Here is a 12,444-nt window from a genome sequence, read left to right as displayed (position 1 = left end):
GCCAGTACTGCCCGACTGGCCCCGTGCCGGTGGAACGTAAAAAGCACCCACTACACTCTCAGAGTGGTTGGCGTTAGGAAGGACATCCAGCTGTAGAAACTCTATCAGATCAAGATTGGAGTCTGGTGCAGCCATCTGGATCACCAGCCCTCAGTCAAAATCGTCCAACCAATGCTAGCATGGAAGGCAGACGTTAAACAATGATGACTGTGCACAAGATGATTTACAATTAGTTGGCAGACTAAAACTCCAAACCTTGTAGTAAAAACCCAGCATTTTAAATCCATTACTGGTAAGCCTTTCTTTTGAATCTTGCTCCACCATATGCACTGGGTGTCATTCAAATGCAACTTTAGTTGACAAGTACAATCATATAATGAATAACAAGTAATCATGGCCTTTGCCAGTGCCGCCAGACTGGCCCTCGTGCTGGTGGTACGTAAAAGCATCCACTACAATCTCGGAATGGTTTGTGTTAGGAAGGGCATCAAGCTGTAGAAACTCTGCCAGATCAGATTGGAGCCTGGCGCAGCCATCTGGTTCGCCAGTCCTCAGACAAATCGTCCAACCCATGCTAGCATGGAAAGTAGACATTAAATGATGATGATGATGATTGGAAGAGTTATTTAATAACACACAAACCTCTTAAATTAAATTTAAATAAACAAGGTGTCAAAATTGTTACATTGACTTTGACCTGGTTCCCACAAAAATTTGTTGACACTTCATGAAATAAATTTACAGGCAAGGTTTCTGCAGCTGGATGCCTTTCCTCACACCAACCACTTCTAGAGTGTAGTGGGTGCATTTTATGTGCCACTGGCACAGGCGCCAGTCAGGTGGCACTGGCATCAGCCACAACTGCGATTTCACTCGGTTCAACAAGTCTTCACAAGCACTGACAATTGAAGGGTGTTTATAAAGGGGTCAATTATGCGACACTGGCATCGGCCACAACTATGATTTCACTTAGCTTGCCAGGTCTTCTCAAGCACAGCATATCTCCAAAGGTCTCAATCTCCTGTCATTGCCTCTGTGAGGCCCAACATTTGAAAGTTGTGCTTCACCACCTCATCCCATGTCTTCCTGGGTTTACCTCTTCCACTGGTTCGGGTGTGGCACTTCCTCCCACAGCTGTCCTCATCCATACCTAACATATGACCATACAAGCACAATCATCTCTCTTGCACACCACATCTGATGCTTCTCATGCCCAACTTTTCTCTCAGGGCACTTACACTTTATCATGTATGCACATTACACATCCAGCAGTCATAACGCCTTCATTTCTTGCAAGCTTACGCATGTCTCAACAGTCACAGCCCATGTTTCTTTGGCATGTAACATGGCTGTTCGCACACAAGCATCATACAGTCTACCTTTCACTCTGAGTGAGAGGCCCTTAGCTGCCAGCAGAGGTAGGAACTCTCTGAGCTTTGCCCAGGCTATTCTTATTCCAGCAGCTACACTTTCAGAGCATTCACCCCCGCAACTGACTTGGTCACCAAAGTAACGAAAGCTATCAACTACTAGTTTTTCCATCTCACATGTGATGGAATCTATTTTCTGTACATCTTTGGCGTTTATTGTACCTGTGCATCTGCCACACACTGAAACTACTTTCCCAGTTAATCTTTCTTTGATATTGCTGTACCTCTTATGTGTCCATAGCTTACACAGGCACAGAGTTTCTACCTACCTCTTTTATACAGATCGAACAGGGATTTGCGATTTGTCTGCCTTCCTCCTCACTAAGATTTTGGTTTGTATATTATTAAAAGACTCTTTTCTCAATGTATTTGGTTCAGTTTCAACAGTCTCAGATCAATGTCACATGTCAGACAAACAAGTACAACTCTGAAACAGTTCTTTTCTTTTCGTTTTTTTTTAATGAAACTGAAAATAAAATATTTAATGGGAAAAAACAAAAACAAAAAACCCCTGCAATTTCAAAATTTTGTTTCTAAAATTTATGAGGAGTTTTAAAACATCATTTAACATTCATTTTCCCAGCTAGAATGGACTGGAGAGATTGATAAGATCTCACAGGCTCAAGGTCTGCTTTGATAAGGTTGCTAGAGCTGGATGCCCTTCCTAACGACAACCATTTTACAGAGTGTAGCAGATGCCATTTTTGTGCCACCAGCAATTGTGAGGATGTCATGCAGCTTGCAAGACTCCAAACTCCAAGGGGAAGTGGATAGGTGCCAGGAAATGAAGAGTAGAAAGGGACAGACAAAAATATTTATAGGCAATGATGTTTTCATTTGAGTCAACAATACGTTAAATATAAAAATAGAAAATTTAGCTTAGCAACTATGTTGCTATGGTGACTATTGGTCATGTAGCAAGTCACAAACTTTCAAAAACTAAAATAAATATGCTCCCCCACTTTTTGTTTACAAAGCAATATAAACTGGTTTGTTCTAGATTGCTGGGATTGAGCATGATCGTTGCCAGAGCGACTATCTGGCCTCCGTGCCGGTGGCACGTAAAAGACACCATCTGAGCGTGACCGTTGCCAGTACTACCTGTCTGGCCCCTGTGCCAGTGGCACGTAAAAGCACCCACTACACTCTTAGAGTGGTTGGCGTTAGGAAGGGCATCCAGCTGTAGAAACTGCCAGATCAAGACTGGAGCCTAGTGCAGCCATCTGGTTCGCCAGCCCTCAGTCAAATCGTCCAACCCATGCTAGCATGGAAAGCGGATGTTAAACGATGATGATGATACCAAATTCAATACCTATTTCACCATTAAGTAGTTTTAACTGACACAAGTTAATGTGTGATGAATAAACTAAGTATTTTGAAAGAAGTATCTTCTACATCATCATCATCGTTTAACGTCCGCTTTCCATGCTAGCATGAGTTGGACAATTTTGACTGAGGGCTGGCGAACCAGATGGCTGCACCAGGCTCCAATCTTGATCTGGCAGAGTTTCTACAGCTGGATGCCCTTCCTAATGCCAACCACTCCGAGAGTGTAGTGAGTGCTTTTCACATGCCACCGGCATGGGGGCCAGTCAGGCAGAGGTATCGAGTTGTTGGATCAGGTAATGAAGGTCACGGAGAGGGTCATAGCCCAACTAATTAGGGAGAGAGTCAGTTTAGATGAGATGCAGTTTGGGTTCGTGCCAAGGACAAGCACCACTGATGCTATATTTCTGGTAAGACAGCTGCAGGAGAAATACCAAGTCAAAGATAAACCTCCGTACCTGGCTTTCATTGACATGGAGAAAGCCTTTGACAGGGTCCCCTGATCCCTTATCTGGTGGTCAATGAGGAAACTAGGGATAGATGAATGGTTAGTGAGAGCTGTGCAAGCCATGTACAGGGACGCTGTCAGTAAGGTGAGGGTTGGCAATGAGTAAAGTGAAGAAGTAGAGGTCCAAGGCTCAGTCCTCAGCCCCCTCCTATTTATCATAGTTCTCCAGGCAATAACAGAGGAATTCAAGACTGGATGCCCCTGGGAGCTCCTCTATGCTGACGACCTTGCTCTAATTGCTGAGTCACTATCAGAACTAGAAGTGAAGTTTCAGGTTTGGAAACATCATCATCGTTTAATGTCCGTTTTCCGCGCTAGCACGGGTTGGACGGTTTCGACCGGGGTCTGGGGAGCTCGGGACTGCCCCAGGCTCCAGTCTAGTCTGGCAGTGTTTCTACAGCTGGATGCCCTTCCTAACGCCAACCACTCCGCGAGTGTAGTGGGTGTTTTTTACGTGCCACCTGCACAGGTGCCAGAGGGGTCTGGCATCGGCCACAAGGATTAGAATTGAAGGGCCTTAGAGTCAACCTAGCTAAAACCAAAGTCTTAAACGATGATGAATAATAATATATAAAAAAGTGTGGCACCTTAAGCAAGTGTCCTTGGGTCGACTGAATGGATTTGGTAGATAGAAACTGAAAGAAGACTGTATATGTATGTCTTTTTATCTGTCCCCTACCACCATTTGACAACTGGTGTTGGTTTAGTTACATCCCCGTAACTTGGTGGCTCGGCAAAAGAGACCGATAGGAAAAGTACAAGGCTTTTAAAAAAGGAGTACTGGAATCAATTCGTTCAACTAAAATTCTTCAAGGTGGTGCCCCAGCATGGCCACAGTCTAAACAAAATAGAAATATATAGTTAAAAATGTATAAATAGAAATAAAAAAGTCTTCATACCATTAGCCATGAGGAATTTAGGGATGAGATCCACATTCCAATCTCTACCTCTACCAAGTTCACTAGGTGGGTTTCCCATGCCAAATTTCGAATAAAGCTGGAAAAGTGGAAAAATTACAATAATAAAATTACAATAAATATTAACAAATGAGATAAAGGTAAAAAAAGAAGAAAAAAAACACCAAGAAAAAATAAATTGGGTCACAGAAATATCTTCAAAGTATAACGACCAGGTAGAGAATGTTGCTAAGTTATAAAATTACACAGATAAAATATATAACTTAAGGAGTGGTGACAGAATGATGTGGGGATGGCAAGGATCACTAAGTGAATGGTAACATGTACTAAAAGGCGGTGAGCTGGCAAAAACGTTAGCACACCGGACAAAATGTTTAGCGGTATTTCGTCTGTCGCTACGTTCTGAGTTCAAATTCCACCGAGGTTGACTTTGCCTTTCGTCCTTTCGGGGTCGATTAAATAAGTACCAGTTACGCACTGGGGTTGATGTAATCGACTTAATCCGTTTGTCTGTTCTTGTTTGTGTCCTCTGTGTTTAGCCCCTTGTGGGTAGTAAAGAAATAGGTAACATGTACTATGCTTTTTGCTAATGTAGTAGTGATGTAAAGACACATGGCACAGTGGTTAGAGTGTCAGGCTCACAATCATGAGGTAGTGAGTTCAATTCCCAGACCGGGTTGTGTGTTGTGTTCTTGAGCAAGACACTTTATTTCACATTGCTCCAGATCACTCAAATGTAGAAATGAGTTGTGAGGTCACTGGTGCCAAGCCATATTGGCCCCTTTACCTTTCCCTTGGATAACATCGGTGGCGTGGAGATGGGAGGCTGGTAGCATGGGCGACTGCATTGGCCCCTTTGCCTTTCCCTTGGATAACATCAGTGGTGCGAAGATGGGAGGCTGGTAAGCATGGGCGACTGCATTGGCCTTTTTGCCTTTCCCTTGGATAACATTGGTGGTGCAGAGATGGGAGGCTGGTAAGCATGGGCGACTGCTGGTCTTCCACAAACAACCTTGCTCGGACTTGTGCTTTGGAGGGGAACTTTCTAGGTGCAATCGCACGGCCATTCCTGACTGAAGGGGATCTTGTCAATGCAGGGGCGAGAAGATACAGACACCATTTTGAACTCTCCCATTCCTGATCAGGTTTAAAATCAGGGATGTGACACCTGGAAGGATTGAGCGCTGCACCAGCATTTGACTGGGACCCATTCTCAGTTGATAAGATTGAAACAATGTGAAATGAGCCTTGCTTGAAGACAATGTGTTGCCTAGTCCAGAAATCAAAATCCCTGAACTTCTGGTTGTGAACCCAACACTAACTCTTAACCTTTCAGCATGCTGAATGGTCTCATGTGCATTGCTTATTTATTCAGTGTTTTGAATTCATCGTCATCATTATTGTTTAACGTCTGCTTTCCATGCTAGCATGGGTTTGACGATTTTGACTGAGGGCTGGTGAACCAGACAGCTGCACCAGGCTCCAATCTTGATCTGGCAGAGTTTCTATAGCTGGATGCCCTTCCTAATGCCAACCACTCCAAGAGTGTAGTGGGTGCTTTTTATGTGCCACTGGGACAGAGGCCAGTCAGATGGTACTAGCAATGACCTCGCTCGAATCTTTTTACACATGCTACCGGCACAGGTGCCAGTAAGGCAACGTTGGTAACGATCATGCTTGAATGGTGCCCTTTTACGTGCCACCAGCACGGAAGCAGTTGGCTGCTCTGGCAACAATCACGCTCGGATGGTGCTCTTGGAACCCTACTAGCACGGGCACAAGTGCCAGTAAGGCGACGCTGGCAACGATCACACTCGAATGGTGCCCTTTTATGTGCCACTGGCATGGAAGCCGGTTAGCCGCTCTGTCGTATTATCTTGTAATTTCAAGATTTCAATGGATGTGATAATACACTTTTTTGAATGACATTGTAAGGCAGGTGAGAGACATAAGATCTGGCCAGTTTGTATATAAAACAGGTAGAAGATCAGGGCTGGGTATGGCTGGTTTAACCCTTTGAGCCCTGACCTCCTGAACCTTATTTGACCATATACCTGGCTTCCTGATGCACCCCACCGGTAGAACAGTGCTACGGTATAGAGAAAAATAAGCCATCTACTGGTAAACAGGTGTTATGGGCTGAAAGGGTTAAATGTTAAAGTGTGAAGATACATGCCTTCTCTTCTGGTGAATTCCACCTGTAAGGGTAAAGACCCCCTTCGGTCATGTGTGACCATGGGTTTGCACCTAGAGAGTTACCCTCTGAGGCACAAGTCTGGGCAAGGTTGTTTTTATGGAAGACCAGCAGTCGCCCATGCATACCGGCCTCCCCTCTCCACGCCACCAGTGTTATCCAAGGGAAAGACAAAGGTCGATACAGCTTGGCACCAGTGACGTCGCAACTCATTTCTACAGCTGAGTGAGCTGGAGCAACGTGAAATAAAGTGCTTTGCTCAAGAACACAACACGCAGCCCGGTCCGGGATTCAAACTCACAACCTCACGATCGTAAGCTCGACGCTCTAACCACTGAGCCTAAAATGTTGTTAATTGAATTTTCCTTTATATCCAGAGGAAGAAAACAAAAATCCAACAACCAATGTTTTGTGACTCTCAAAGATAAGGGGCAGGTGATTTCAAGAACTTTGGAATTAATCACTCAAAAATATAGCCTCTAGCAGAAAGCAAGTTTGATCTTCTGATGCAGACAAGGGATGAAAGAATTTGTTGAGGCAGATTTTCTAGTCAGACACACTTCCTGTCACCAACTCTCACTTATTTGGCTTGAAAATAATATTTCCCCCCATGCCAGCACAGCCTTGACTGTCTTCTGTGCCAGTGGCATGTAAAAAGCACCAACCGATCGTGGCCGCTGCCAGCCTCCCCTGGCACCTGTGCCGGTGGTACGTAAAAAGCATTAGGAAGGGCATCCAGCTGTAGAAACATTGCCAGATCAGACTGGACCCTAATGGAGCCTCCTGGCTTTCCAGACCCCAGTCGAACCGTCCAACCCGTGCTAGCACGGAAAATGGACGTTAAACGATGATGATGTATAGACATCTTTCCATGGGAAGTCTGAAAATGAAAGAGTGATGCTCGTTTACAACTATTATGTGATATCAAGACAAGGAGACAAACACACACACACAAAGAGGCTTCCTTCAGTTTCCATTTACCAAATCCACTCAAGGTTTTGGTCAGCCCAAGACTATAGTAGGACACTTGCCCAAGGTGTTACAAACTGGGACTGAACTACGAACCAAGCAGTAAAGGTTCTCAACAACAACCACACCTAAACCAACGATTTGCTAACAGCCTCTAGGTTTCCCGAATGGTCACCTGTTAAGTGGTCACTCCACTAACTAGGTTGGACATTGCTTAACTTCAGTTATTGAAAGAGAACCAGTGGTTTCAGTGGGATACGGCCATAAACAGAAACATCATCATCATCATCATCACAGTTGTTGTTTAATGTCTGTTTTCTATGTTGGCTGAGGACTGGCAAGCTAGGAGACTGCACCAGGCTCCAGTCTGATCTGGCAGGTTTCTACAGCTGAATGCCCTTCCTAACGCCAATCACTCTGAGAGTGGAAATAATTTTTGGATACAATCATTTGTATGATTAAGATTAATTTATATCTCTTTTTTCTTGAGAATTGGTAAAAAATAGCCACTATGAGAAAATTTCAATTAAGAATATTTTGTGCAGGTTATTCAGTACATCTCTCCTTAATTATGCAAATTCATGCCATTGACCTATTTGAGTTATTCCCCCTCAGCTCATTTTATCTTATTAGTTTATTTAAGATATGTATGGCTGTGTGGTTAATAAGTTCGCATCTCAACCATGTGAATTGTGGCTCAGTCCCATTGCATGGCACCTCAAGCAAGTGTCTTCTACTATAGCCCTTTGTCAACAAATGCCCTGCTTGCAGATTTTCTAGAAACCGAAAAAAAAAACTGTGTGTGTGTGAGTGCACTGAAGCAACAAGGCTATCCAAAGGTAATGCAGTACGATCGTCTCAAGCAACTTCATTTAATTGAACAATGCAATCATTACATCAATTTAAATGCAGTGAAATCCTCAGCTGCATAAAGTCATAGAATTTAATTAAATTAAAACAGATGAAGACAGCATGTTCTCTGTCTATCTCCTTACCTTCTTGGAGATTTTAGGTAAAATTATACTAATGTGTCCATCTGTTTTAATTTAATTAAATTCTGTCTTTATGCAGCTGAGGATTGCTCTGCATTTAAATTGATGTAATGATTGCATTGTTCAATTAAATGGAGTTGCTTGAAACAATCGTACTACATTACCTCTGGATATCCTTGTTGCTTATTTTGATTTTAATCACCTTATTTTGAAATTGTATGGATAATACTGTACTAAATTCTGGTGCCTCAACTTAAGTACCATATTCATCTGAATGCATATATAAAATTGATTAAAAAAAAAAGAGAAAAAAATGTATATATATATATACAGGGTGTGGTGAATAAATTGTCTAAATTATGCAAAAATGAAAATAACACTGACATTTCATTTTAACAGATATATTTACCAAAATTGCATAAAAATATCTTGAAATACTAGAGTAAATTTATTCAATAAAATCGCCATTGGCTTCAACCATGGCCTCCAGACAACTTCGGAATCTCCTGCAACTCTTCTGGACAGCCTCCTTGTTTAAGTCAGTGAATGCTTTCATAATCTTTACTTTCATTTCATCTTTGATGTTACAAGGAGTTTTGTTGGTCTTTCGCTCAATTGCGCCCCACACATCTGGGGAGTTAAGTGGCCAGATGTTAGGGGTGATGTGGTTGCTGAAATTGTGCAGAGTCCTGTTGCCAGATACGGATCTTCCAGCAGCCACCCTCTTGACCAAGGACAGTGCTACCTTCTCCAGGCACTTGATATAGGCTTCTGTGTTGAGTCTGAGGCTGGTTGGGAAGATGAATGGCGGCATAACGTCGCCATCACTAGTGATCACTCCAAACACCATGATATTGACTGGATGTTTGATTTTTATCACTCTCGGTGTGTTTTGGGGGCACGGCAAGCCAATGGTTGTTCTGACTGCTCACCATCTGATCTAAGGAGAAATTTTTCTCATCTGAGAAAAACCAAACTATGTTCGGTTGGCGGGGTCACTTTAGTTTGTTCAAAAGCTTCTTAGCGGAGTGTTTTCTTTTGCCCTTGATGGCTTGGGATAGAAATTGGCCTTTTCTCATCTTGTATGAGGAATACCGAATGTTTTGTGCATTACCTGCCTGATAAGAAACTCAGACACTCCCGTGTACCTGGCAATGGACCTGATTGACTTGGAGGAATTGTTGTCAATCATGGCCTGGATCTCACCAACAAATTTAGGAGTTCTTTTCTTATCAGAATATCAGAGTGAGTTTTGCAAGCTGCTGTACCTTCGTAATCACCATTAAATTCAACTACCTCTTTCCGAATCCTCTGCCCTGTCCTCAGATTGACACCCAAACACTCTGAAATGTTTGTATTGGAGCTTCCGGTGTAAATGCCAAGCAGTACAGCATGTTGCTGTTTTTGTCACAGACCATGCCCAACTGACCCTACTATACAATGTAGTCAACAAAATCAAAAACAAACAATGTGCATGCGTGATATTAAAAATATATAAATGATGACAATTTACCAATTGCATCCTGTATATATATGGTTGGACAGAATTTTTTGAGGTAGAATTTCTACAGCTGGAAGCCCTTCCTAGCATATATTTCTTGGAAAAGTGGACATTAGGTGATATAATTAGAAATTTTATCACAAAATCTTTGTGTGTATGTGTATGTATGTGCACCTACACACGGAAAATTGTTAAAAAGTCTCCTTTTGCAACCACATGGCTTCAGGTTCAATCCTTCTACATATCTCTGGCCCATCAATGCCTAATGGACAAATTTGGTACACAGAAACTGTAGGAGCCATGTTATATTTCTATATGCGTGAATGTATTTATGTATAATCATTGCCAGAGCAACAAGCTGGCCTTCGTGCTGATGGCACGTTAAACACACCATTCGAGTGTGATTGTTACCGCGTTGCCTTACTAGCACTTGTGCTGGTGGCACATAAAAAAACATTAGAGCGAGGTCGTCGCCAGTGCCACTGGACTGGCTCCTGTGCAGGTGGCACATAAAAAGCACCATTTGGGTGTGGCCGTTGCCAGTACCACCAAACTGGCCCTCGTGCCAGTGGCACGTAAAAGCACCCATTACACTCTCGGAGTGGTTGGCGTTAGGAAGGGCATCCAGCTGTAGAAACTGCCAGATCAAGATTGGAGTCTAGTTCGCCAGACCTTAGTCAAATCGTCCAACTCATGCTAGCATGGAAAGCGGACGTTAAATGATGATGATGATGTATGCATGTATACATGTGTGAATCTGTGCAAATGCTGACATCCCTATGGTTTCACTTGTCACCACTTGAGTAAAACTGTCATATGTTTACAACCTTTGTTGACATTATGATTACCTGCTTGGCACACCTGTGGAACAAAAACATCTCTTACTTGAGAAGCATGTAAGGGTCGGTGATAGGAAAGAGTGTTCAGTTGTAAAACTTGGCCTCAAATGAGGACCTGTCCAACCCATGCTAATGAGGAAAAGCAGACATTAAAACCAAACTCGGACAGAGATGTTCTCAATATTCATGATTGTGACACCCAGCTGGTCAGACCCGGGAAGTGTAATAACAATTGCTTCTGAGAGAACCTTATTAAAGGGGTGCTCAAGGACTCTGCCCCACACAACCCTCCCACAAATAGAAGGCAGAGAAATGGGATTAACAGATATATAATTTTAAATCATATTTTCACTGCCATAAAAGGTTTTTATTTTTATTCAAGACACAACCATTAAACTGTTTGACTTTGTTATTTACAGTAAAAATTTCCACAAAATTAATTTGTAATTAGTAAAATGAAGAAAAAGCTAAAGAAATACCAAATCGCACCAAGTATATATTAAATAGAAAATATATTAAAATAGAAAATATTTAAAGTTAAATGAGATTCTGAAATATTGAAGAGATACAAAAGTAAACTCACTTCTTCTAATGGTGTCATAGATGCACTCTCCCCTCCATAGTATTTATTCCGATCCATGTGAAGAACTCGTTTGCCAACCACTGACAACATGCCACTGAGAATGCATTCCTGGAAAAAAAAAAAAATTCTTCAGTAAACAGCATTTTGATAGAAATTTAAGTTAAAAGCAAAGTTTTGAATAAAAATTCTTAAAATAATATTCACACAATTTTAATTTACAAAAAAAAAAAAAATGCAGAAGATGGAGATTAAACCTGTGAAAATAGTAATAAGTAGAAAAGTATTAATTTCAAATTAATTACCAACAAATTAAAAAAAGAAAGAAAGAACATATCTTCGTTCAACTTCAAGAGTTCAGCATTTAAAATCGTGATGTACGAATTTGTTCGGGTAGAGTCCTTACTAAAGGAAAAACAAAACAATTACTAAATTTCCCTCAATTTATATATATATTTTTAGTGCACATATAACTGCATGGTTGAGGAGCTTGGTCAATTCCACTGTGTGGCACCTTGGGCTGGTGTCTTCTATAGCTACAGGCTGGCCAAAGCTTTGAGAAAGGTTTTGTTAGATGGAGAAAGACGGTCATTGTGTGTTCGTGTGTTGACATCATGTTATGGTTGTAAACAAGCATCACCATCATACAAATGGTGTTGTTCATTTCCAGTCTTCGAAGAAACATGTCTGGTCAAGGAGAAATGTTACCTTGCTTGGAAACAGGTGAGGATTAGTGACAGGAGGACATTATCAAGCCACGGAAAATCTGCCTCAATAGATTCCATTCAACGCATGCAAACAAGGAAAAAGCGGATGATGGCGACAAAGTAGCAACTGGAAAATGAAATCCTTAAACTCCCTGTTGAAATCTTTATACCAAATTTAGTTTTCAGAAACACAGGTTATTCCAAAATTCTCATTTTTTTCCATCTCTCAAAATCTAAAACATTTACAAAAACTTACAACTAAAAAGTTTTGAAAATGAATCTTCATTGAAAGATTTTTTATAATCCTAGCACTACAAAAAGACGAGGAGGAGGAGAATAATAATAATTATAGTTTCGAATTTTTGTCACAAGGGCAGTTTGGGGGAGGTGGAGATGAGTTGATTACATCAACCCCAGGGTTCAACTGGTATTTATTTTATTGAACTCCAAAATGATGAAAGGCAAAGTCGACCTCAGCAGA

The 12,444-nt window shown here is 41.7% G+C and overlaps 1 protein-coding gene across 1 annotated transcript in view; it reads right to left on the bottom strand.

Moving 5' to 3' along the window:
• The window catches only part of LOC115212195 (rab GDP dissociation inhibitor alpha), a 65,919-nt gene that overhangs the window by 17,517 nt on the left and 35,958 nt on the right, over positions 1–12,444 (bottom strand). Inside the window, exons 2-3 of the mRNA XM_029781036.2 lie at positions 11,260–11,367; positions 4,164–4,260 (exon numbers count right to left, since the gene is read on the bottom strand). Of these exons, the coding sequence (XP_029636896.1) occupies positions 4,164–4,260; positions 11,260–11,367 (205 nt within the window). The remainder of the gene's footprint in view (positions 1–4,163; positions 4,261–11,259; positions 11,368–12,444) is intronic.

This window comes from Octopus sinensis, linkage group LG1 (assembly GCF_006345805.1).
Source record: "Octopus sinensis linkage group LG1, ASM634580v1, whole genome shotgun sequence".
NCBI classification, from domain to species: Eukaryota; Metazoa; Mollusca; class Cephalopoda; order Octopoda; family Octopodidae; genus Octopus; species Octopus sinensis.
The sequence above is the reverse complement of the archived record's forward strand: the minus strand, read 5'-3'. Positions and strand labels throughout refer to the sequence as shown.